At 32.8% G+C, this 26,563-nt stretch overlaps 1 protein-coding gene across 1 annotated transcript in view; it reads left to right on the top strand.

Annotated features, from left to right (window-relative positions):
* The window catches only part of SEC23A (SEC23 homolog A, COPII coat complex component), an 88,888-nt gene that overhangs the window by 1,169 nt on the left and 61,156 nt on the right, over positions 1–26,563 (top strand). The window contains exons 2-8 of the mRNA XM_051978066.1: positions 6,630–6,868; positions 9,871–9,928; positions 11,416–11,502; positions 12,196–12,432; positions 20,010–20,089; positions 21,131–21,275; positions 22,503–22,661. Of these exons, the coding sequence (XP_051834026.1) occupies positions 6,648–6,868; positions 9,871–9,928; positions 11,416–11,502; positions 12,196–12,432; positions 20,010–20,089; positions 21,131–21,275; positions 22,503–22,661 (987 nt within the window). The 5' untranslated portion in view covers positions 6,630–6,647. The remainder of the gene's footprint in view (positions 1–6,629; positions 6,869–9,870; positions 9,929–11,415; positions 11,503–12,195; positions 12,433–20,009; positions 20,090–21,130; positions 21,276–22,502; positions 22,662–26,563) is intronic.

Genomic DNA, 26,563 nt, shown 5'->3' with positions numbered 1-26,563 from the left:
TGAGAACCCAGAGGACAGTTATGAAAAGGCAGAATAAGGAAAAAAGAATTTTTTGTGGTAAAGGAACAGCAAGAAAGCTAGAGGGCTACTGGCCTGTGTCAGGGGAATTGACTGAAAAGGTGGGAAGGGGCCTATCTTGAAGCATTTTAAAAGCTAAACAAATATTGTATTTAATCTTGGAGGAGACCGAAACTGGACTTTATTGAATGGTGATGTAGTCAGATTTCTTTTGGAAGTTCCTTTTGTTAGCTCAGTAGAGGAGAGGCTGGAATAAGCAGAGACTTGAAGCTGAAAGACCAGCAATTAGACAATTAATGCAGGTTAGAAGTGTTGAAAACTTTCTCCAGGGTTGGGGCTGCAAGAGGGGAGAGGAGATGTTTAGGAGAAATTTGCAGCGGGTTTCTGAGTGAGAAGTTGAATATATTTGCTTGGGAAGTTACTCTGGGTAGTATTAGGAAAGTTTGAGAGAGATAAAGGTTGGTGGGAAAGAGTAGTTTTGTTTTGGACTTGTTTAGTATGAGGTGGAATGGGACATTCAGTTTGAGATGTTCAAGACTGGGTGAGGGATTGGATCTCCCTCCAGAGAGATTAGGGCTGGACAAAAAAATCTGAGAGTCATTTGCATTGAGAAAATAATTGGACCTGTGGGAAGCAAGATAGAACAAAGTAGGTATTTTGAAATTTTGTGTGTGTCATTGGAACCTTGACATTCGGCTGAAACACACGGGCCTCTTTCTCAGAATAATGTTTTTGAATGCTCAAAATAAAATACATAAGATTTACAAAAGAAACCAATAATATTGAGGTACAATTATCAAAACATTAACAAAAATAAAATCATTTACCATAGAGTTTGGAATCTCTGGTATATAGAGAGAAGAGAGGTGGAAGTTGTTTGAGAGATCATCTGGTTGAGAGATCAACCTTTTCATTTCACAGTTAAGGAAACACGACTAAGAAGTTTCAGAGACTTGCCCAAGGTGACATATAGTAAAGCAAAGCCAAGATTCTAACCCAAAGTTCATTGGATTTGACAAAAGACATTTATTAAGTGCCTGCTCTAAGGATACAGAGACAAAAACAAAACAATTCCTGTCTTGGAGGACCTTATCTATAACAACATGTATTCATAATTTGGGGTGTCTTAAGGATAGAGAAATCATGGTGAAGAAGGAATCAGAGAGGTTGTAACTGGTAAGGTGGCATTTGAGTTGAGCTTTGAAGAAAGATTCAGAAAGACCTCCATTCAAATCCAGCTTCAGATACTTACTAGATGATCACTAGAGTGGTCTAGACAAGTCATCCTGGTTTGCCTCAGTTTTTTTCATCTCTAAAATGGACATAATAGTAGCACCTACCTTCCAAGGATATTATGAGAATCAGATGAGATAATTATTGTAAAGTGCTTAGTAGGATAATGCCTAACACATAGTAAGTACTAAATAATTGTTAGCTATGATTCTGATGATGATCATCAGAGATGAAGAGTATTAAGTTGTGTAGTGCATAGACATGGGAGATAGAAATGAAATGTCAAATTTTCCATGATGAAAAAAAAAATATATATATATATATATATGAAAAAATAATTTAAGATAAGTCTGGAAAGATACAGTAAGTAGAGTTCTAATTACCCGGGATAGGCAATTTTGATAGAAATTCAAATGTGAGAGCAAGGGTTCTGTCCTATTCCAGGCTGGTTACACTAGGCTGACTTTTATGTCTAATCTCGACCAGATGAAAACAGATTGAGCTGGTTTCCCTGGTTTTCCCCATTTTTAGTTTGTTCTGTCAGTTGATAGATTTCATCACTTACCATAGAGTTTAGAATCTCTGGTATATAGATGTTTTTGTTGCTTTGATTGTTGTTGTGCACTAAATTCTATTGTTTTCAAAAATAGTTATTATTCAAAGGAAATGTACAAAAGTTGTGGTTTTTCAATGATATTACATTGAATGTTGGTGTGGGTAAATCAGTCATTTCAAGGATCAGTTTAATTCATAGTGCAATAGAATGGGTTTTACAGTAGAAAGGCAAGTGTGGTTGAAAATTTAAAAAAAAAAAAAAAAAAGCAAAACTAGAACTACTGTGAGGCACCTTAAGTAATTCTCAGAAAGAAAAGCTGAATCTCTTAAAGGGATACAGGCTTCTTTAAATTAGAAAAACAAGAAGATTAGTAAAATAAAACAGGTGTGAACTGCTGCTATGAATAAAAAATGCTTTTTATAAAATTATAAGATAGTTCAAATGCTGGAATACCAAAGATTGGGAAAAGTTAATTTTTACTGAAGAAACTCACTTTTTCATTCAAGGCTGTACCAAAATTGTTTTTTTAGGAGTCCAGATGATTCCATAAGATCTGTCCATCTTCATAAATACTGTAATTCTTCAAGATATTTTGAAGAATTTTTACTTTCCAAGGACCAAGAAATCTTAGCCTCATTGACTCTAATAAATTATGTTGGAATATGAAGAAGCAAAATTGTTCTAGAGTTACAGAAATTCCCCAGTGAAAGTGGAATGCCATCAACATGGCCTTTTACTATGCCATGTGCCATGAAATATTAAGAAATTTATTTAAGAGGTGGAGAGAAAATTATTTTAGTGATCTGGTTTTACCTGATTTAAACTAAATTAAACTGATTGAAAACCAATTGACTGTAATCAAAGCTAGACTTGGAAAAAAATGGATTATTTGTCACCTCTTTGCTTAATATTCGGTATATGTGGAAAAAATTAAAAATATGTCAGTCTTGTGAACTCAGTCTAAATGATGTAAAAATAGAACAAAAGAATATACATATTGTATATTAAAAATTTTTTTTGAAGATGTAAAAAGTTGTAAGCATAAATTTTTTTTATTTGGCTGAGGCAATTGGGGGTTAAGTGACTTGCTCAGGGTCACACAGGTAGGAAGTGTTAAATTTCTGAGACCAGCTTTGAACTCATGTCCTCCTGACTTCAGGGGCTGGTGCTTTACCCACTGCGCCACCTAGTTGCCCCAAGCATAATAATTTTATAAGGCAATAAAATTAATTATTTAACTTATTCCCATTAGTCCCAGTTATTTTACATACAATTGTAGATTAAAATTATATTATGGAGTACCTCCAGTGCTAGGTTGAGGTGTTTCTATAGATAATAAGGAGTCATTGCAGCTTATTGAATGATATGACCTATATGTTAGGAAGATCATTTTGACCAGTATATGGAAAGGATGGATTGGAGAGAGAAACAGTTCTTTTTACATTATGCATATTAGATATATTTAGTTCAAATTCTTGCCCTTTCCTTCTTTTCCCCTCATTTTGCTGATGAGAAAACAGTCCTAGAGATGGTAACTTAACATCCTTAATGTCATACAGTTAATCTATCAGCCATTGACAATTTATTAAATGCTATTGTATGCTAGGCATTGTGTTATGTGCTGGAGATATATAGACAAAAATGAAAGTTTCTGTGCTCATGGAGCTTATGTTTTATAAAATTATATATGAGATAATTTCTATGGAGACGGAGATAGTGTTTGAACTTAAGTTTGAGTGAATCTAGACATTCTAAGAGGCAGAAGTGAGGAGGGAATGGAGAGGTATGAAGACAGTGAGTTCAAAGGACAGAAAGGGGTGATAAAATGTCATGGATGAGAAGTATCAAAAAGGCCAATTTAATTGGATTATTTTGTTGTTGAATCATTTTTCAGTTGTGTCAGACTTTTCATGATCCCATTTGGGATTTTTCTTGGTAAAGATATTGGAGTAGTTTTCTGTTTACTTCTCTAGATTGTTTTATAGATGAGGAGACTGAGGCAAACAAGGTTAAATGACTTGCCTAGGGTCACACAGCCAGTAAGTGTCTGAGGCAAATTTCAATTCTGGTCTTCTTGACTCTAGGCCTTATACTCTCCACTGGGCCACCTAGCTGCCCCAATTGGATCATAGAGTATGTAAAGAGGAATAATGTATAAATAGACTAGAAAAGTATGTTTAAGCCAGGCTGTGAAAACTCCTTAAATGCAAGAGGTATTAAATTTGACTTTAGAATAGAGTTTCTTAACTTTCTGATATGGACCAATTTGACAAGTCTAGTGAAGCCCATTGACCTCATAACAACAATGTTTTAAATATATAAAACAAAGTACATAAAATGTCAAAGAAAATCAATTTTAAAATATTGTTTTCATAACTTTTTTTTAAGTTCTTGGATTCCAGATTAGGGAGCCATTTGGAATTTATTGAGCAAGATTGTTTATTGACATGAGAGAGATTTGAATCAGGAAGACCAATTAGAAGGAAAGTTATAATTGAATTTTGATCTTTGATCTATTTCTTAACCTTTATACTAGCAGCTTACTATACCTGGAATATATACTCTCCCACTTGATCTTTAGAATATCTTGTTTTCCTTCACAAGCAAAATTTTCTACATTAAATTTTTCATTATGTTTCCAATTGTTGGTTCCTCCTCCTGCAAATTTAACTTATATTTGTTTTGCATATATTTTCTATATACTAATGCATGCATTATTTTCCCTAATGGATGTAAACTCCTTTAGGGCAGGGACTTTTCTAGTGAAAAGCCATACCTGTGTAGAAGGAACTGTTTTATTAGTCATTTCATAAGTGTGTAAATGTTATTAAAACTTATACTATGGGAAGAATAATCCATGACATATTTGGCTTAGTTCTTTGAGGACCTGCAGTTTCATTAATGTGAAATCTCTCTACTAATAACAGACTGTTTGTATTTGACTGTTTCCATAGCTCCCAAATGATTTATCCTTTTGTCAGTCTGTTGGTGAGTCTCTCAGTACTTTGCTTGGAAGATCTTTGATAAGCAGACTTATAGTTATTCATCTTTTCAGCTTGGTAGCATCTCTCATAGCTTTTTGGATATTAAGTTTGAGAGATCAGGGCCATCTCCATTCCATGATATGTTAGTAGAACTTTAGTGAAAAATATGATATGATTATAGGACCTTTGTAGCCAAAAGGAACCTTAGCAGTAATCTTTGGAATCTACAACTCTCATTTTACAAAAGAAGAAACTGAGAAATTAAATGATTTATACTGCTAGTAAAGTCTCAGAAGTGGAATTTGAAACCTCTTGATTGCAAATCCAGCTAGTATTTCATGCTCTCTATGATTTTACTTCCATATTATTTGGTAATAAACTGCTAAAATATATATTGAAATACTATATTTGAGTTTTTTAATAAGCAAAAATTTATTTACTCCCCTTTTCACCTTTCTTTCCAATGGAAAAAAAAGAAGAAAAGGAAAACCTTTGTGACAAATGTGTACATTCAAGCAAAACAGTCCCTCAAATTGACCATTTTCCAAAGTAAATGCAGCATTCTGTACCTTGAAGAATTCTTGTAACCTCTCTGTTAGGAGTTGCATAGCATGATTTATCATGAGTCCTCTGCAATCGGGGATAATCATTGATTGTATTGATCAGAGTTCTTATAGGCTGCTACTTTTTAAGTTGTTCTCTTCCTGCTCATTTTGCTCTGTATCAGTTCATAAAAATTTTCCTAGATTTCTCTGTTAATAATTTCTGTTGTTTCTTCCAGCATTCCATTATATTCATATACTATAATTTGTTTAGTCCAGTTGATAGGCTTGGTTAGGTTTCCAGTTCTTTGCTACTACAAAAAGAACTATTATAAATGTTTATATGCAGATGAGTCCCTTTCTTATTATTTGATATCATTTGGTTATAGAATTACTAGTACCATTTCTAACTCAAAGGGAATACACAATTTAGTGACTTTTTTTTCCCACATAGTTCCAAATTTCTTTCTAGAGTGGTTAGACCAATTCATAATTTCATAACATTGATACATTGGTATCACACTCAAAATAGAAATAGCATGATAAATAAAATAGGGCCAAATGTTGACATAGAAAACTACAAATTAAATTATAATTTATTTTATTATTATTATTTTTGTTAAACATTTCCCAGTTGCATTTAATCTGGTTTGGACAGTGAGTCTGACACCTGCATCAATATATCTATTTTCTTCTTCTAGCATTTGTTGCTTTCTATTTTTGACAACTTTACCAATCTCATGGGTTTGAGGTAGAATCTTAGAATACCTTTAATTTTTATTTCTCTGATTATTACTAATTTAAATAACTTTTTCTTCATGTGGCTGTTTATAGATTGACTTACTTCCTTTGGAAACTGACTATATCCTTTGACCACAATAGTTTTTTAAAGAAAAGATTTTACTTTTAGAAGAAGGTACTTTACCCATGTATTCCACTGATTTAAAATTACAAGTTTATTTTAATGATTTTTTTTATATTTAACTGCTTCTAAAATTTAAAAATTCTGAATTAATGAATGCTAAAAAAAATAAGCATTTCCATATACAAAGCAGAATAGAAAAACATTGCACATAAAATTGTCAATATCTAACCTATACTGCTTACTTTAAAAAAAACATATAATTTGGAGGCAGTAGTTGTTAGTTTTGTAAGTTAGGAATTGTTTTTTCCCCTCTTCATTTTTAGTTCATGATTTTTAATTAATAAATTTTTTTGAAAACCATACATGTTGAATAATCTGCCTTTTAAAATAGTGCCTGAATTTTACATTAATATATTTCCATTTTGTTACAGAAATAAATAACATTGACAATGACGACCTTCCTGGAATTCATCCAGCAAAATGAAGATCGAGATGGAGTTCGATTTAGTTGGAATGTTTGGCCTTCAAGTCGTCTTGAAGCTACAAGAATGGTTGTTCCTGTGGCATCCCTATTTACGCCACTAAAAGAGAGACCTGATTTACCTCCTATTCAGTATGAACCTGTCCTCTGCAGCAGATCCACATGTCGAGCAGTTTTAAATCCTTTATGGTAGGTTCTTTTTTTTCCTTAAGCAAAAAGCAGTTAGTCATTTTTCTCTTATAGTATGAAATTAATCTTGAATTAAATTAGTCAAAAAATCTGTTATGTTTTAAAGTTTTCTAAAGCATCATTCTAATTTGAAGAGTAGTATTGAAATACCATAGGCCCTTATATGAGAATTTATTGCAATAAATATAATATTTGTTGTCAATTTAATAATTAAGTTTTTCAGGTTCAGCCATTAAACACAATTGATTAAACTTTTCAAATACTGCATTTGTTATGTTGGTATGCCTATGTTAGATGGCACTATTGTTGCTGTAGGATCTTGGAGATTCTTATAGAAGCTCAAGTTCTCTAGATTTAAATCTAAAATTTCTGATCCCTTCCTATAGTAAAAATGTTTTTTGTCACTAAAAATAGTTAAAAACCAGTATTCCGGATTATGTTTTTAGCAACTTTCAAAGAACTAAATGATAACTTGCCTATGTTATTTAACCATACCATATATCAATCAATTTAATCTAACCACATCATATAGGATATATAAACATTTTAAAAATAGACACATAAAAACTTATATTCCTAAATGAGTATTGTGTTTTTCATAGTGGTCACCTGGGAAGAATTTGCATGCATTTTTTCCACAAACTCCACATTGTGCAAACATTTAAAATTTTGCATTCAGTCTTCAACCCAGTATTTAGAATCACTTTATTGGTTCTGACTGAGCTTTGTCTTTTTGAAGGCAGATTTCAAAGTAACTTGAATTCTGCAGATATATATGTAGTGAATAAGGTGCTTAAATAAGCTAGTAATAATAAGTCTGTCTTCACTGTTCGAAGAGTTCCTTTTTTTGGAGTCTTCAGCTCCTGTGGTAAAATCAGAAGCTTTTCCTTGGATCTTGAGATTAAATATTTAGAAAACAACATTGATTTGGATGAATTTTTAAATTTATAATAGAAAAAATATCATTACTTAATAGTCATACTTCACATTCAGACCTTGATTATAATGTTATTATATAATTCATTTTTCAATTGTAATTAGGTTTTTAAACTCTCTAGGGATTGAAATATCTGTCCAGACTTAATTACTGTGATTGCTTTTCACTAGATTTTTTGGCCCTGTGTACCACCTTCACAGAAGGAATAATAGTTACTAGATATTATAACATTCAGCTACCTTTTTCTTAACTTTTTCTCCAGTCAGGGTCTCTCTTTCCCTCTCCTTCCTTTTTTACTTCTTTACTTTGTTTTTAAGCATTTACTGTTTTCAATATATTAGACTCTTTGGAGATAAGTCTTATAAATAAGATTAGCTTGTGAACTAAGGGAGAACAAAAATTGTTTTTTGCCTATTTTTGATCCTCAGTGCTTACCACAGTGCCCGGCACACAGTAAGCACTTAAAAATATTTTTGATTAATTATTTTTTTGTTACTTTTTATTGTTATTTCATAGTCCATATCCATATCCATAACTCTTTATTAGCCCCTTTTTGAGTTGAACATGTAAAGACCTTTTAAATGAAAAGGCTCAACCTCATACTGCCTTTCCAGGCTTATTTGTTACTGCCCTCGCACACTGTGACTGCTGATCTACTCACTGTTCTTTGTCCATTATCAATGTTAGTAGTATCTTTGTATTAACTGTCCCCTCCACGCGTGAAGTGCTATCCCTTCTCACCTTGATATCTTATAATTCCTAATTTCCTTTAAGATACAGTTCAAGCTCAAGCTTCTACATGCCACTTTTCCTGATTCCTCTGCCTGCTGCTAGTGCCTTACCTCCAAAATCAGCTTCTGTCTGCTTTGTATATAGTTATGTGTGCATGTGTACTTATATGTCTCTTTATACTAGAATGTAAGTTCCTTAAGGGCAGGGACTGTTTTACATTTGTCTTTGTATCCACAGTATCTGGCACCAAGTAACTATTTAATAAATGCTTGTTGATTGTTTAATTCTTGTGAGCAAGAAGAACTTTCAAACTAATCAAGCTGACTTAGCAGACTTGTTTCATAATATATATTGCATTCCATAGCCATATAATTCATATCCTTACTGAGAGAAAGAATGTATCATCTTGTCAACAGAAATTTCAAAAAGCTTAAAAACTTGATTTTGTAAAACTGCTTTAGTTGTCAGGAAATTGTTGCCCAATTGTGTCTGAGTTTTTGACCCTGTGTACCATAACATGCCAATACTGGTCATGGGATTTTCTTGGCAAAGATACTAGGGTGTTTTGTCATTTCCTTCTCCAGTGGATTAAGGCAAACATCTGAGACCAGATTTGAACTTGGTTCTTCTTGACTCCAGGCTCAGTGCTCTATCTTCGGAGCTCATAGTTCTATCTTCTGAGCTCAAAGCTCTATCTTCTGAGCTCATAGCTCCTGGGCTTTATTAGTAGTGACTAATTTATTTTCTTTATTTTCTGCATGATGTAACTTCACTTTTCTGAATCTAATTTGTGAAATGAGGAGGTGGACTAGAACCTTCTGAGGGCCCTTTTAGCTCTCAATCTATGATTTGTTTACAATTTGGCATTCGATATAGGGCAGAAAAGTTGCTACATTATTTTTTCCATTTAAACAAACTGTTTATCATATTAGAGAAATTGTTGATTTTATGTGTTATCTTACTTAGGTATGGTTCCTTTAGATTCAGCTCAATATGTAATAGCCAATATTAAATTTGAGGAAATATGATAATTAAAAATGTCTATATGTCTTATTTTTATACAAGTTGTTTATATGAGTTGAGCTACTATATAGAATGAGATTAGGTGCCTAGTGGAATATGAAATTAAATACTTGTTTTTTCTTTAAAAATCACCTTGTTAGCAGATTCTATTGTTTTTATTTTTTGAATATAGAAATATTTTTATTCTGATGATTTGAAAAATGCTTTTGAAAATTATAAAAATAATTTTGCTAATGTAAAATATTCACATAAGTGAAGTACTACTAAATAAATAATTTTATACCATTTCTTATCTTTTTTAAAAAAAAAGTCAAGTGGATTACCGAGCAAAACTGTGGGCTTGCAATTTTTGTTATCAAAGGAATCAGGTAAGAAAATCCATATTTTGCAAGTTGAATTCATTACTATTTAGCTATTTAACAGTAGTTTATGGCAGAATTAGTACATGAATTTAGTACATGAATATTTATGTTTAAAAGTAATTAAATGAATAAAAATATATTAGCTTAATTAAAATATATTTATTAATATTTCTATAATTAAGATATTGTGCTAAGCTTTGGGGTTGCAAATATAAAGACAGAAAGTTAGGGGTGGGAAAGGCCCTAAGATGAGGAAACTTAAGACTGTCCAATAAGCTAGGGCTGGGAGACCACAATCTCTGCTGAGTGGGAAGGTACTTCAGATTACTAGGTTTGGGGCAGAGATAGTTGCTAAGAAGATCTTAGGATTATGAAATGAGGAAAGGTTTGAGGAAGAAACCTTGCCTGGGAAATTGAGAGCTTTGAAAGAAATGGTACCAGAGAGGTAGCAGGTCTGGATAAGGAGAGCAGAACTGTAGGGGTGGGGCAAGAGGGAAGTTGTACTGGGAAAAGGGAATCCCTCAGGTATAGCTGACTCATGGAGCAAAGAGGTCTGTGTTCCCTACAGGGAACTTGGAATATGAGGATCCTGGACTGGGAGGCAGGATTCTTGGGTCTTAGGTCTCTATAGTGAAGCAAAGTCTAAGACAGCCAAGAGTTTTTCTCCTTTTTGGTACTTTTGTGAAGTATCTATTATGGGCAGGAGCAGAGGTCCTCAGCCCTGGAGAGTGATTATTTGAAGGCCAGCTCATGAGAGGTTTTCTTTTGACTTTCAATCAGTATGTTAGCTGCCTTCAAGTGTTTGAAAGGATGTCATGGGAATGAATGTTTAGATTTGTTCTGATTTAAGGTTCTCTGGATCCCAGGGATATCCCTTCTTGTGTCAAACTGGGGAGTGAAAAGGATCCATGAGGATTATTGGGCTTTTTTTAACCTCCCAGATGAGAGGCTGGCCATCCCCATAAAGACCTGAAGAGGAGGAAAATGTTTAGGGCTTGGCCTTAGAGCTGATTGGGTTCCCTCTCTAGTTTGGAGGTTATTTCTCTTGACAAGACATAAGCAGATAGCTTGCCAAGGGTCTCTTGCTATCTAGGCTTCTGCATCCTAGTGGAATAACATTGTGTTATGCCCTGGTACTGATGAAATGAAGTAAAATCTGCCCCCAAAGGGACTTCCAGTGGAAAAAAGAAACATGCGCCAAGGGCATAGAAGTTGAGCAGAGAATGAAAGATTTGGTTTGTAGAGGATCATCTTTAGCTGAGGGGAAGCTTCTTAGAGGTGCATAGGATGTGAACTGGAATTTTTAAGAAAGGGAAGATTTAAATAAAGACAGATTGAGAGAGTCTGTTCTAGGGATGAGAAATGGCTTATTTAAATCCATGAAAGTTTTCTTGATTTTTAAACAATCAGGAAAACATGTATTTATCTTTTCTGTTTCTTAATTTTTTTCTTGGAAAATAGTATTCAAAATTTTACTCTTTTCCTTCCTGTAGTTTCCACCTACATATGCTGGTATATCTGAACTCAATCAACCTGCTGAACTTTTACCTCAGTTTTCAAGCATTGAATATGTAGTACTGGTAAGACTATCAGGACATCTTTAAAGACCTTTATGGGATCACAAGATTTAGAGATGAATGTTTGCCTCATGTTTGCCAAGAGTGATTTTGTAGAAATATGAAATCTGTTGGAAGGGACTTGAGGTTTTATCTATTCTAAACCCTAACTAAACATGAATTCCCTTTTACAATAACTATATTGATTAGAATGTGAGAGTGAATTAATGTTTCACTTGACTAAGACATAATCTTTTCCCCTTTACAAATGGAATTTGTTGGCATTTTAGCCTTTTAAGGCTAGTATAACAAGACAAAATTTGTTATTTTGGATTTCTGGATGTGATCAACAAAGCAGTAATAATCTTGATATGTTACTAAGATGTCAGTTCACTCATATTGGTTGGCATTTTTAATTTTAGTTAATTAGTTAAATATGACTTTATTAAACTATTGATGTTAGTCCCTTGTAAAATTCAGAAATTTTGTCATCTCTATGTGTATATTCCAAGTATGTAAGGCATGGAAATAATAATTGTCCTGAGTAGCTTGAGTGGTTGAGTTGAGTATGTTTTATCCTGGCACAGTTTTAATGCTGTGAAAATGAAGAATGTGTAAATTTGTGCAAAAGGAAAAAAGTATAGTTGTAAGGAAAAACAAAAAGCAATAACATGCTTATTTCCCTGCTCCTTATTCTGATTATTTGTCTTTTTAAAGCGTGGCCCTCAAATGCCTTTGATATTTCTATATGTGGTGGATACTTGTATGGAAGATGAAGATTTGCAAGCTTTGAAAGAATCCATGCAGATGTCACTTAGTCTTTTACCATCTACAGCTTTGGTGGGACTTATTACTTTTGGGAGAATGGTACAGGTCCATGAACTTGGTTGTGAGGGCATTTCAAAAAGCTATGTCTTCAGAGGAACAAAAGATTTAACTGCAAAGCAATTGCAGGTGAGTATGCAAGAGTAGTAATTCAAAGTGTGTATGTGAGCAAAGATCCTCACTTAAAATGGAAAATGTAAATGCTTTCTTCAAATTACTTTTCAGAAAAATATTTTGTAGAGGGTAGCTAATATAGTATTTTATATTTCCAATTTACATGTAAAGATAGTTTTCAATATTGCTTTTTCAAGACTTTGTGTTCCAAAGTTTTCTTCCTCCCTCCCTTACCAACATCCTCCCCAAGATAGCAAACAATCTGATATAAGTTAAAAACGTACAATTCTTTTAAACATATTTCCACATTTGTCATGTTGTGCAAGAAAAATCAGACCAAAAGAGGGAAAAAAACACAAGAAAGAAAACAAATAAACAAACAAACAAACAAAAAGTGAAAATACTATCTTTCAATCCATATTCAGTCTCTGAAGTTCTTTAACTGCATTTGGTTAGCATTTTCCATTCCAAGTCTATTGGAATTGTCTTGAATCACCACATTATTGAGAAGAGCCAATTCCATCACAATCGGTCATTACACAATCTTGCTGTTATGGCATATAGTGTTTTCCTAATTCTGCTTGCTTCACTTATCAGTTCATGTAAATCTTTCCAGGCTTTTCTGAAAGCCTGCTCATCATTTCTGTAGAATAATAATATTCCATTACATTCATGTATCATAACCTATTCGCATTCATATATTATAATGTATTTAGCCATTCCCAACTGAGGGGCATCCACTCAATTTCTAATTCCTTGCTACTACCAAAAGGACTGCTGCAAATTTTTTTTGTACATGTAGGTCTTTTTCCCTCTTTTATGATCTCTTTTGGATATAAACCCTACAATAGTGACGCTGTTGGATCAAAAAGTATACATAGTTTTATAGCCCTTTGGGCAAAGTTTCAAATTGTTCTCCAGAATGGTTAGATCAGTTCATAACTCCATTAATAATCCTTTAGTGGAGGAGGCTGTTGTAATTGTTATGATATAATGTGCCTATTCCCATTCTAGTCTTTTCTTTCCATTTTTTTTACTTTAATAGTTTCAAAATGTTGACGTGCAGTAACTTAAGTTGCCCAGTATTTTAAAATTTAAAAACTTTAAGTTTAGAATGAAAATTAAATGATAGAATCTTATATTACAAACTTCCAAATTTTGAGTAGGCGATAGTAATTATTAAATATGTACTAATTTGCTGTTGGTATGTTTTATTAATGAGAGTCGGTACTGCACAGAGAGTTTTGCTTTGGAATTAGGAAGACGTGGGCCTCAAATTCTGCCTCTGCTACATTTTGGCTGTCTAACCTTTCAGAAAGTACTTGACTTGTCAGTGTTCTCTAGACAACCTGATAATGATCTAAGTTGCAGTCCTGTATTGGTAGAGAAAGTTTCCCTAATCTTATTATCAAAAAAGTTGCAGATTCAGTCCCCTTTTTTGAGTCTATGTTTTACTCAAGGGCATTCTGATCCTGTAATAAGTATATAAGTTGTAACATGTGTGACAATATATATTCTGTCCAGCAATGGAAAGGAACTCTACCAAGTGACATTTTTTTTAAACCAATAGCAAGGTTAAATATTAATGCATCTATTTTAACATAACAGACCCTTTCCAAGACAACCCCAAACAGGCCCCTTAACAGTACTTTCCTTGAAAAAAATTATAATTTGGAAAAGAATAGAAGAGAGTATAAAAAACAAAACAAACAAGCTCAATTATACAAATTTTAAAAGCTTTTGGACAAGTAAAATCAATGCAGTTAGAATCAGAATCAAATATTGATTAAAAAAGATATTTACATTAAAATATCTGATAAAATACTGACGTACAATAAAAAAAGTGACGACATTTAAAACCTATAAAGAATTCAATTAAATACAAAAGAAGTGGTCAAGGATATGAGCAGTTTAAAAAAAAAATTCCAAGCAAACAATTGTTCAAAACCAATAATAATCAGAGAAATGGAGATTAAAGTAACCTCAAGTTATTTCTTATGCATCAAGCTAGTAGAAATGATAAAAACCTCTTACTAGTATGATTTCAACTAATGGCTTCAGACATTTACTAACTCTTAGAAAGTCACTTAACCATGTTTGCCTTAGTTCTTTATCTGTAAAATGAACTGAGGAAGGAAATGACAAGCCATTCCTGCTAAGAGAACTCCAAATGGTATCATGGAAAATAAAAAAAAATGTCTGAAATGACTAAACAGCAACATATTGTCATATAATCATTGCAATATTAAATTGCCCCAAAATTTAGCATTTCTACTAGGATTTTATCAGATATTTTAATACAAATATTTTCCCCAATATTTGATTCTGATTCTAGCTGCATTGATTTTACTTGTCCAAAAACTTTTAAGTTTTACTTAAGTGAGCTTGTTTGTTTTGTTTTTTTATAATGTCTTCTATTCCTTTCCCAGTTATAAATTCCAGAATTGTGAAATATATAAATTATGTAACCATTATTATTCACTGATAAAATATAAGGTAGAATAAAAAGTATAAGTTAACTAGAATTTTGGTTCCATGTAGTTTCTGATTCTAAGGGAGCTGACTGCATGAAGTTGCAGGAGATTGAATATGAACTTAGAAGCATAATGGATACATAGAGAGCATATCTGGGGACCAGGAATGGGTGGGAAAAGTCATTTATTAAGGACATCTGCTAAACCTTGAAGATATAAATACAAAAGGTAGTCCCTATAATCAATGAACTTAAGTGCTAATGTGAAAACAACACATAAAGGGACATAGTAACAGGAAGGGTCATTTTAGGATGAAATATTGCAGGAATAGATTTGAGGACATCTGGCATATGTCACCTTCCCCTCTTCCATCTCACCAACTCCCACATATCTACTCCAGCAGAATCTTGAAATTTGTGCCAGACTAATCAACAATTAAGAAGTCCATTGATAAACTATAAAAGTGATTTTTTTGCAACTCAGAACTGCACAAAAAGTCAGTAGAACCCCAAAGACATTAGGAAAGGGCCCCTATCAGCAAAACCAGCATAGGTAAATAAACCAGCAGTCTCCTAGAAGCAAAGAGTTTACAAAACTCTGTCTGGAGGCAATAAGAGTGAAGGGATTGCCTAGAAAGCCCCAGGGAGTTCAGAAAAATTCCAGGGAGGGAATCTTAAAAACCACAGGGAGCATCATGGCAGCTTTCAGATTAGGAAGAGCTCAGTGGGGGTTGTGAAATCCTTGACATCACATCCTGAGATTTTATAAAGGTTCCTGAACATACAACACTCTGAATTTTAAAGGCCCACAGTGAAACCAAAGTGAACAGAACATTCCCACTCCAAAGTACAATGGGTGGATCCCACTCAGCACGAAGCCCTATTTCAGGAACTAAATGAATGAATCAAAGGAAACACCAACCAGTATTAAGTTTAGCATAGATTTGGTGATTCCCCCCAAAAAGAAGAAAATAACTTTATAACAACTAAAAGGCAGAGATTTTAAGTAGAAAAATGGATAGACTACAAATAATGAGTTCACAGAAGAAATTAAAAAGGGAAATAAGAACTCTGTAGAAAAGAATTAGAAGAATAGATTGCTTAAAAGATAACTGGAAAATCTTACCTTAATGGCCAATTTACTAAAAATTAGAATAGATCAAACAAATCAGGTAGTCCATGAGACAGCATGAATTATTAAAACAAAATGAAAATATTGAAAAAAAGAGAAGAAACTATATATTATATAAAATAACTAATCTGGAAAAGTATCCAAGGAGAATTTAAGAATCATTGGACTTCCTGAAAACCATAATTTTAAAAAGCCTACACCCAATATTTCTTTTCTTTTCTTTTCTTTCTTTCTTTTTTCTTTTTTTTTTGCTGAGGCAATTGGGGTTAAGTGACTTGCCCAGAGTCACACAGTTAGGAAGTGTTAAATTTCTGAGACCAGATTTGAATTCAGGTCCTTTTGACTTCTGGGCTGGTGCTTTATTCACTGCGCCACCTAGCTGTCCCCTACACAAAATATTTCAATAAATGATGAAACTACCTAGATTTTTTGGAATCAGAGGGCACAGTAAAGACAGGAAGAATCCACCAATTACCTGCCACAAGGGATTCCAAAAGGAAAAGAACCCAGAAATATACCCCAAATCCAGAACTCCCCTATTAAAGAAAAAAATATATATTACAAACACCCAGAAAGAAGCATTTAAAGTACCAAAGAACTCCAGTTAGAATCATGTAAGATTGGTAGCTTCTAATCATGGATGAGAGATCTTGAAATACCGTATTCTGAAAAACTGAGTTTAATCCTAAAGGGAAAAAGCTAATCTTTAAAGGAATAGAAGACTTTAAGATATTTCTGATGAAAAGGCCAAAGCCAAATAGGAATTTAAAAATGCAAATCTAAGAAACTTAGACAAATTTATTTGCAAGGACCATTTAGTGATATAGTTTTAACATTGTAATGGGAGAAGAACAGAGTGTCCTTTTTAAAAATTAATGTCTTTAAAGGGTATCAAGTAAAATAAGAAAAATTGTAGACCTAGGAGTAGATTGATTTTGACCTGAAGGTTTTTCAAAGGAAAAGAAAAAGGAGAATAAAAGCAATACAGATAGAGAAGCATGTTTTCTATAAGGAAGAGGGCTATTAGAACTTATTAAAAATTTCAGTATAGAAGGAAATTCAAAAGAAAGCACAGACAAAGAGGATAGTTTGAAAAGTAATGTGAAAATTAATGGCTGCTTTTCCCTCTGAGGATTCTCTAGGAGTAACCCTCAGGGCTCAGAGCCATTAGCATTACAGTTTCTATTTGTGTGCTTCACTCTGACATTTTCCTTGAAGAATCATTTAATCAGTCAATTTTAAGTAATTTTAGAAATTTAGAAATAGATATTTATTAAAATGTGGTACAATAAGAGTAGTTGATATTGACAAGGAAAGATAATACAGAATTGATAAATTGTTGGTGGAATTGTGAATACATCAGCCGTTCTGGAGAACTATGCTCAAAAAGTTATCAAACTGTGCATATCCTTTGATCCAGGAGTGTTACTACTGGGCTTATACCCCAAAGAGATCTTAAAGGAGGGAAAGGGACCTGTATGTTCAAGAATGTTTGTGGCAGCCCTCTTTGTAGTGGACAGAAACTGGAAACTGAGTAGATGCCCATCAATTGGAGAATGGTTGAATATGTGGTATATGAATATTATGGAATATTATTGTTCTGTAAGAAATGACCAGCAAGATGATTTCAGAAAGGCTTGGAGAGACTTACATGAACTGATGCTGAGTGAAATGAGCAGGACCAGGAGATCATTATTATTTTTACTTCAACAACAATACTATATGATGATCAATTCTGGTGGACGTGGCCCTCTTCAATAATGGGTGAACCAAATCAGTTCTAATAGAGCAGTAATGAATTGAACCAGCTACACCCAGCTAAAGAACTCTGGGAGATGACTATGAACCACTACATAGAATTCCCAATCCCTCTATTTTTGTCTGCCTGCATTTTTGATTTCCTTCACAGTTTATTGTACACTATTTCAAAGTCCGATTCTTTTTGTACAGCAAAATTACTGTATGGACATGTATACATATATTGTATTTAATTTATACTTTGACATATTAAACATGTATTGGTCAACCTGCCATCTGGGGGAGGGGGTGGGGGGAAGGAGGGGAAAAATTGGAACAAAAGGTTTTGCAATTGTCAATGCTGGAAAATTACCCATGCATATATCTTGTAAATAAAAAGCTGTTAAAAAAAAAAAAAAAGAGTAGTTGGTATAATGCATTCTCCCTCCCATTAAGTCACTTTTTTGAAATGTGCTGGAAAGTCACATGCTCTCATTTCTGGATTTCTTTCCTTTTTCTACTAGCTTGATAAATTATAGAGACTCGCTGAAGACATAACTATGTTTTCTTTCTTTTTTTCTTTATTATAGCTTTTTATTTACAAGATATATGCATGGGTAATTTTACAGCATTGACAATTGCAAAACCTTTTGTTCCAACTTTTCCCCTCTTTCCCCCCACCCCATTTCCCAGATGGCAGGTTGACCAATACATTTTAAATATGTTAAAGTATAAATTAAATACAATATATGTATACATGTCCAAACAGTGATTTTGTTGTACAAAAAGAATCGGACTTTGAAATAGTGTACAATTAGCCTGTGAAGGAAATCAAAAATGCAGGCAGACAAAAATAGAGGGATTGGGAATTCTATGTAGTGGTTCATAGTCATCTCCCAGAGTTCTTTAGCTGGGTGTAGCTGGTTCAATTCATTACTGCTCTATTGGAACTGATTTGGTTCATCTCATTGTTGAAGATGGCCACATCTATCAGAATTGATCATCATATTGTATTATTGTTGAAGTAATAATAATAATGATCTCCTGGTCCTGCTCATTTTACTCAGCATCAGTTCATGCAAGCATGACCATATTTTCTAAAGTCTTTTGGAACAGAGTTTCAATCTAGTATCTTTGACTTAATCTAGTGGTTTTCAAAGACTTAGTGTAAGATATATTCTTACCTAGTTAAGGCATGAGAGCTAGAATATGATGGAATGATTTCAACCCTACCTTGGTCTGCATCTATAACATTCTGTACTTCTGCTTTTCTGTAGAGGAACCATATTTCATCCTCAGTCCTTTGGAATGAAAATCATTACATTTATCTGAATTTTCATGTCTTTTGGTATATTCCTTTACATTATTATAATCATTTTTCTGTATTTTATTGTATTGGGTCTGTTTTCTTCAGTATTGGATTGGTTTTCTGTCAGTGAGATGAGCTTCTAGTTTTGTCTTAAGATAGTCCCTGTAAATCTGGTTGTAGGTCTACCCTGATTTGTAGGTCTTCCTGAATCTGAGCTATTCATTGGTTTTTGATGTAGATGTTATCTAGAGATGGGTGGGTTGACAATTTCCCAATTGGGAAATTTGGCAATTGGCCAAATTGAATGCTAGAATTTATAAACACAACATTAATGTTTTCCATTAAATTTTTTCATCTTATTCCTCTTTTCATCTCTTTGAAATTCTTGTTAGTAAACTTGTTTCCTTTTACATACACATACACACACACACACACACACACACACACACACACACACAGAGGCAGAAGCAGCATAGAATAGTAGACTGACTGCTGGATTTAATGTCAGGAGTGCTTGTATTCACATCTCTGACACGTTATTGCTGTCACACTGGAGAAGTGATCTTTTTACCCCTTTTTTGTGCAATTTCCTAGAACTTTTCCATAGTAGAGGGATTCCCATGCTTGAATCCCCCAGCCTCATAAAGTCATGGATCCATTGTTTATTTCACACTTTCCATATACTTCACAATGTTTTTCTTTTTCTTCAATAGTAAGAATTTAGAAATCCATGAAAACTTTAATAAAAAGAACATTTTACCTGGAAATGAAAAGCAAAACTGAGAATTACATATTGGAGAATGGATTTTTCAGTGTTTTTGTAAGAAAGTAAGATGTTGGCAAAAGTCACAATAATTTGTGTTAACTAGTTATGAAATACAAGTGTCTTATGATTCATTACATGAATTTCGTCTATATAAATGGTTTTACCTTTACAACAGGAAATGTTGGGACTCTCTAAAGTATCCATTACTCAAGCAGCTCGTAGCCCTCAGGTACAGCAACCGCCTCCATCAAACAGGTAATAATTTAAAATAATCCTTCACTTTTCCCTTGAATTTAAAGTATTTGTGTTTGTAGAAATAGTGGTTCAAAGGAAAAGGTATTATACTTCTTTATTTGATAACTCCCAAATCTTTATTTTCAGCCCAGAACTCTACTGGGTTTCAAATCCAGATTTTATATTATTGTTGACCAGTTGTAATAGAAAGTCTGAACTAGCTCTTCAGACATGGTTCCAAAGCTGAACAACCACATCTACCTCCTCCCTGTCTTCTTTCTTCCCCAGTCTCTCATTTCTTCTGACTTTTAGATTTTTATAAGTAGTTCTGCCATTCTTCTGGTAACTAGTACTTGAAATTTTTATATTTTTTATATTTTCTTTCCCCCCAGATCATTTAGTTATGAAGTTTTATTAATTCTGTCTCTGCAATATATTTCTTTGTAAAGAGTTCTCTAATCTACTTTCCCTTTCTCTGTCTCCTCAGAAGTGATATTTTCTTCTTTTGAATTCTCCTATGTTTTATGCATTTTTACACTTCTGCTTTTTATTGTATTTGTATGTGGGTGTATAACCTCTCAAATAGATTGTTAAGTTCATTGAATGTAGAATTTACCCCTCTTGTTCAAATTTTTATCCCACTCATTGCTAGTAAATGCTCAGTAAATGTTTGTGTGTTTGAAATTGCCTAGTGTTTTGATGACTGATTTTGTATGTATTCGTAGCATTTATTACATTTTATTATAGAAATTTTTTTGACATATATGCATGTTGTATATTTTACAGGGCATTAATGCATTTTTTTCTTTTTCTTTTTTGCTATTCTTTTGATGAGAGAGAGAAAGAGGGTATTGAGTTTGACACATATGTATCTAATTACTGTTTATTTTCATATGGAAATTAACAGTGCCATATCTTAATAGGAAAGTGAAGTATATATTAAGTATAGTATATATTAAGTATAATCAACCTTGTTTCTATTCTACTGTTTTACAAAGGAGTCTATTTTTTAGGGTGAGTACTGGAAAAAATTAAATGGAGTCCTTTAATTTTCTTTTGCAGATTTTTACAGCCAGTACAGAAAATAGATATGAATCTTACAGACCTTTTGGGAGAACTCCAGCGAGACCCTTGGCCTGTTCCCCAGGGCAAGAGACCTTTGCGTTCCTCAGGGGTGGCTCTTTCCATAGCTGTAGGACTGCTGGAGGTAATGATTATGTCTTTTTTTTTTTGTATTGATACTTTTTCTTTTTCACATTATTCTCCTTCCTCTTATTCCTAATAGTAGTATCATTTTAAACAAATACATATTATTAAGCAAAAAAAAAGCCCCAAACCAAAGCATATATACTATTTCTGAAGTCTTTCATTTTTGTTTTCCTTTATAGTATTATAGTTGCCATGTTGTTCTCCTGATTTTGCTTATTTTACTCTATAAGTTCGTGTCTTACAACTTTTTAATATATAAAGTAACCTTCTTGTTATTTCTCCCCCTCTTCTATCAACATAAGGGTTAGTTGATAGGGAAGAAGGCTTATTTATAAGGATTGCATTTATATTTGCATATTTTAAAAGTTAACCTTTTTTCTTTTATAATAGAATTTTTTTTTAGAAAAGGGAATACTTGGGCTTGTTTCCTTTTTTAAACTGCATTTTTGGAAGCTTGATTTGCAGCATTTTAGATATAAAAAAAAGAAATTATTTCTTTGGACCTCAAAAATGTTTTTTATTTGTATAAATGTGTTTATTTATGTTTTCTTTCTTCCAGTGAAATCTTATTTGCCTTAAATACCTTATTGTGGGATGAAAGTGAAACTATATTCTTGAGGGACTTGTTAGATTAGTTTAAGATTCTTGACAAGGTCTATCCGCCTGGAAAGTCTTTGAATACTTATTGACATGTTAATGGCTTTCAGATCTGTTGTCTAAAAATCAATTGCATTAAGATCAAAGACGATTATCATTAGCAGTAATGAAAGTTTTTGACTATAAAAAGCTCAGAAATACAAGTTTCTAAATTATAGAAATATTTTGAGCTTTGACAGTAGAGAGAATACACTCTGACCCTTGAATTATTTTGACTGTTGTAATCTATTATTGTCCCTGCCCATTGAGTTTATCTGGATAACTTCATTCTCCCAAAGAGCCATCTTGTAACAAATAGGTATAGTCAAATAAACCAATTAACATACTGTCTGTGACTGAAAATATATGCTTCATTTTCTATTGTTGGTCTGTCCCTTGTTTCCTGAGAGGCATTAGGCATGCTTTACAATCAGTTTTTTGAAGTTATTGCTGGTCATTACATTGGTTAGAGTTCTGAAGTCTTTTAGTGTTGTTGGTTTAAAAAAAAAAAAAACTATTGTAATCCTTGAAGAATTAAAGAAGATAATTTTTGTTGAACTATTTTTGATGTTTTGCTTTCTTCTAACAGTGCACTTTTCCAAACACTGGTGCTCGTATTATGATGTTCATTGGTGGTCCAGCTACTCAGGGTCCTGGAATGGTGGTTGGAGATGAGCTAAGGACACCTATAAGATCTTGGCATGATATTGAAAAAGACAATGCTAAATATGTTAAAAAAGGAACTAAAGTAAGTTTCAGTTTTTATTAATTTTACTTAATGCATGAGATAGAATACAAACATTTTATGACAGAATCATACAATCAATAAGTGTCTCAACCAATTTTGAACTCTGGTCTTCCTGATAGCAGAACCTTATACACTATGCCATTGTAGCTTACAAAGAATAAAGTCTAGAAGATTTTTAATCAGGTCAGAAGTTCTGCTTTCTATTCTTTTTTTTCCTTTCACGTTCTTTTTTTTTTTTTTTTTTTTTTTTTTAATTAAAGCTTTTTATTTCCAAAACATACACATGGATAATTTTCAGCATTCACTCTTGGAAAACCTTGTGTTCCAAATTTTTTCCCTCCTTTTCCTCCACCCCTTCCCCAATATATGTTAAACATAAGCAGTTCTTCTATATATCTTTCTGCAATTATTGTGTGGCACAAGAAAAATCAGATCAAAAAGGGAAAAATGAGAAAGAAAACAAAATGCAAGCAAACAACAAAAATTGCTTTTTAAAAAAAATCACACTTGGCTAATCTAGATTCTCTAAGGGTATTGGATTTGCCTTTAGCTTAATTTAATTTTAATATTTGGTGTGAGAAGGCAGAATTACTCGTTGGTCATGTTGTACTGGCTATTCTTTTTGAAATATCGATTGGACTATTTGATTCTAGATTCTCTTACAAGTTAGATTTTGTGATTCTGTATTTTTGTAAGTTAGATATAATTTTTTGTTTTGGATTTTTGAGATTAGAAAATTTAACAAATCCCTTGGATTGTTGTGGTATCCTCATTGAAAAAAAGTGTATTTTTTGTTACCTTGATAACCACCAACAAACTTGAAGTTTTTCACACACAGAAAACAGAAGAGGATTTACATATCAAACTAAACTTGTAGTTTTAAAAATGTAATAAATTCAGCATGTTAGATTCAAAGCTGTCTGTCTCTATCTGAACTTCTGTTCTCTTATGTACATTTAAAAAATACTTGGATGACACTCTTCTTTCTTCTTTTTTTGGTATCGCTATCACTAACTATTCCTTTCTCTCCCCAATTTAAAAACTAACAAACAAAACCCTCCCTTATAACAAATAAGCACATTCAAACAAAATAGATCCAAACCAGAAATGATTGACAAAAAACTGTCTTGTTCTTCACCTTTTGTCCATTTACCTCTTTGTCAAAAGGTGTGTTGATCAGAATTTTTAAATCTTTGAAACTTATTTTTCTTTACAGTATTGTAAATTATGTAAATTGTTCTTCTTGTTTTCCTAGATTTGCTCTGTATTAGTTCATAGAAAGTCCCTAATTTCTTTGAATTTATCCCTTTAGTCATTGCTTATGACATACAATATTTTATTTTATGTACCATGTATCATGTGTCACTTCTTTTGACCACATGATCTCTTTATCCATTCTCTGAGGGGCATCTTCTTTGCTTTAAATTCTTTGCTACAACAAAAAATTTTACTAGTATTATTTTTGTATATGTGTATCCTTTTTTTATATTTTTGTGGCATGTCTAATAATGGTACACTTGAGTCAAAGGGGAAGTATAGTTCAGTTACTTTTTGGATATAGTATCAAATTGTTTTCCAGATTGGAGAAATTACTTCACCAGCTTCACCAGCAAGACATCATTGAATCTACTTTCCTGTTCTACTCCAACAACATCATTTTCCTTTTTCATCATTTTTTGCTAGTCTTCTGGGATTGAGATGGAATCTCGTAATTGTTTTAATTTGAATTTTTCTTCTTAGTGATTTGGACCATTTAATGTGATGGTTATAGCTTTGATTTTTCCCTTGAGAAACAACTGTACAAATCCTTTGACTTTCAGTCATTCATTCATCTGTCTCTATTTTCTACTGCGTCAGAGAAACTTGCTACAAATATTTCCCCCATTTTACTATTTCTTTTATAATTTTAATTGCATGATTTTCATTTATATAAACACTTTTTTTCCAGTTTTCCAATTTCTATGACCCCATCTGTTGTCTGGATAAAAAAAATCTTTCCCTCTTAATAACTGAGAAAGCTGTCTCCATCCATTCTTTTTTTTTTTTTATTAAAGCTTTTCAATTTTCAAAAGATATACATGCATAATTTTATCCTTGCAAAACCTTGTGTTCCAATTTACTCCACCTTCTTCCCATCCCCTCCCCTAAATAGCAAGTAATCCAATATATGTTAAACATGGTAAAAGTATGTGTTAAATCTAATATATGCATACATATTTATATAATTATCATGCTGCACAAAAAAATCGAATCAAAAAGGAACAAAATGAGAAAGATAATAAAATGAAAGCAAATAACAATAAAAAGAGTGAAACTGCTATGTTGTGATCCACACTTAGTTCCCACAGTCCTCTCTCTGAGTGTAGATGGCTCTCTTCATCACACAATCATTGTAACTAGCCTAAATCATCTCATTGTTGAGAAGAGCCACATCCATCATAATTGATCATTGTATAATCATCTTTTTGCAACATGTACAATGATCTCCTGATTCTGCTCATTTCACTTAGCATCAGTTCATGTAAGTCTCTCCAGGTCTCTCTGAAATTATCCTGCTGATTGTTTCTTAGAGAACAATAATATTCCATAACATTCATAAACCACAATCTATTCAGCCATTCTGCAATTGATGGGCATCCATTCAGTTTTCCAGTTTCTTGCCACTACAAAAAGAGCTGCCACAAATGTTTTTGCACATATGGGTCCATTTCCCGCCTTTAAGCTCACTTTGGGATATAAGTCCAGTAGAAACACTGCTGGATCAAAGGGTATGCACAATTTGAAGTCCTTTGGGCATAGTTCCAAATTGCTCTTCAGAATGGTTGGGTCACTTCACAACAGCCACTAAAAATGTATTGTGTCCCACTTTTCCCACATATCCTCCAATATTTGTCACATCTTTTTCTGTCATCTTAGCCAATCTCATCTCTTCTTCTTTGATTGTTTGTGATGTGACTTTTTATATTTAGGTCCTATAATTTAGAGCTTACTGTGATATTCTGGTGTGAGATGTTGGTCTTACCCTAAATCCTGCCATGTTACTTTCAAGTTTTCCTTGTAGTTTTTATTGAATATTGAATCCTTATACCAGTGCCTAGGAGCCTTAGGGTTTATTTGACCCATATATTGCTATTTTCATTGTTTTTTTGTATGTTGTATATTATTATTATTCTAATAGTTTTGATAATTATTGTCTTGTAGAATAGTTACAGATCTCCAACAGCATACTCTTCTCTCTTTTTTTCATGATTTTCTTTGAGAATGCCAAGAATACTTCCCCCCCCCCCATTTTACCAACTCTATAAAATGATCCTTTTGAAGTTTCATTGTTATAACACTGAATAAATAAATCAATTTACATAATACTATTTTATTATATTGATACATCAATCATGAACAGTAAATATCTTTTCAATTATTGAGGGTTGTCTTTATTTGGACTCCTGTGTTCTATATCTATTTTGAATGAAATTTATTTTCCTGTCCTTTCCTGCGGGGTTTTGCTGGCATAGAAATTTAGAAATGCTACATAATAAGGAAACAAATAAGGATTTATTTATTTATTTATTTTTGAATGGAATTTTCTTTCTTTCTTTTTTTCTTTTCTTTCTTTCTTTCTTTCTTTATTTTAAATAACTTTTTATTGATAGAACTCATGCCACGGTAATTTTTTACAACATTATCCCTTGCATTCACTTCTGTTCCGATTTTTCCCCTCCCTCCCTCCACCCCCTCCCCCAGATGGCAAGCAATCCTTTACATGTTGAATAGGTTACAGTATATCCTGGATACAATATACGTGTGCAGAACCTAACAGTTTTCTTGTTGCACAGGAAGAATTGAATTCAGAAGGTACAAATAATCCGGGAAGAAAAACAAAAATGCAAGCAGTTTATATTCAT

This window comes from Antechinus flavipes, chromosome 2 (assembly GCF_016432865.1).
Source record: "Antechinus flavipes isolate AdamAnt ecotype Samford, QLD, Australia chromosome 2, AdamAnt_v2, whole genome shotgun sequence".
Classification (NCBI taxonomy): Eukaryota; Metazoa; Chordata; class Mammalia; order Dasyuromorphia; family Dasyuridae; genus Antechinus; species Antechinus flavipes.
The sequence above is the reverse complement of the archived record's forward strand: the minus strand, read 5'-3'. Positions and strand labels throughout refer to the sequence as shown.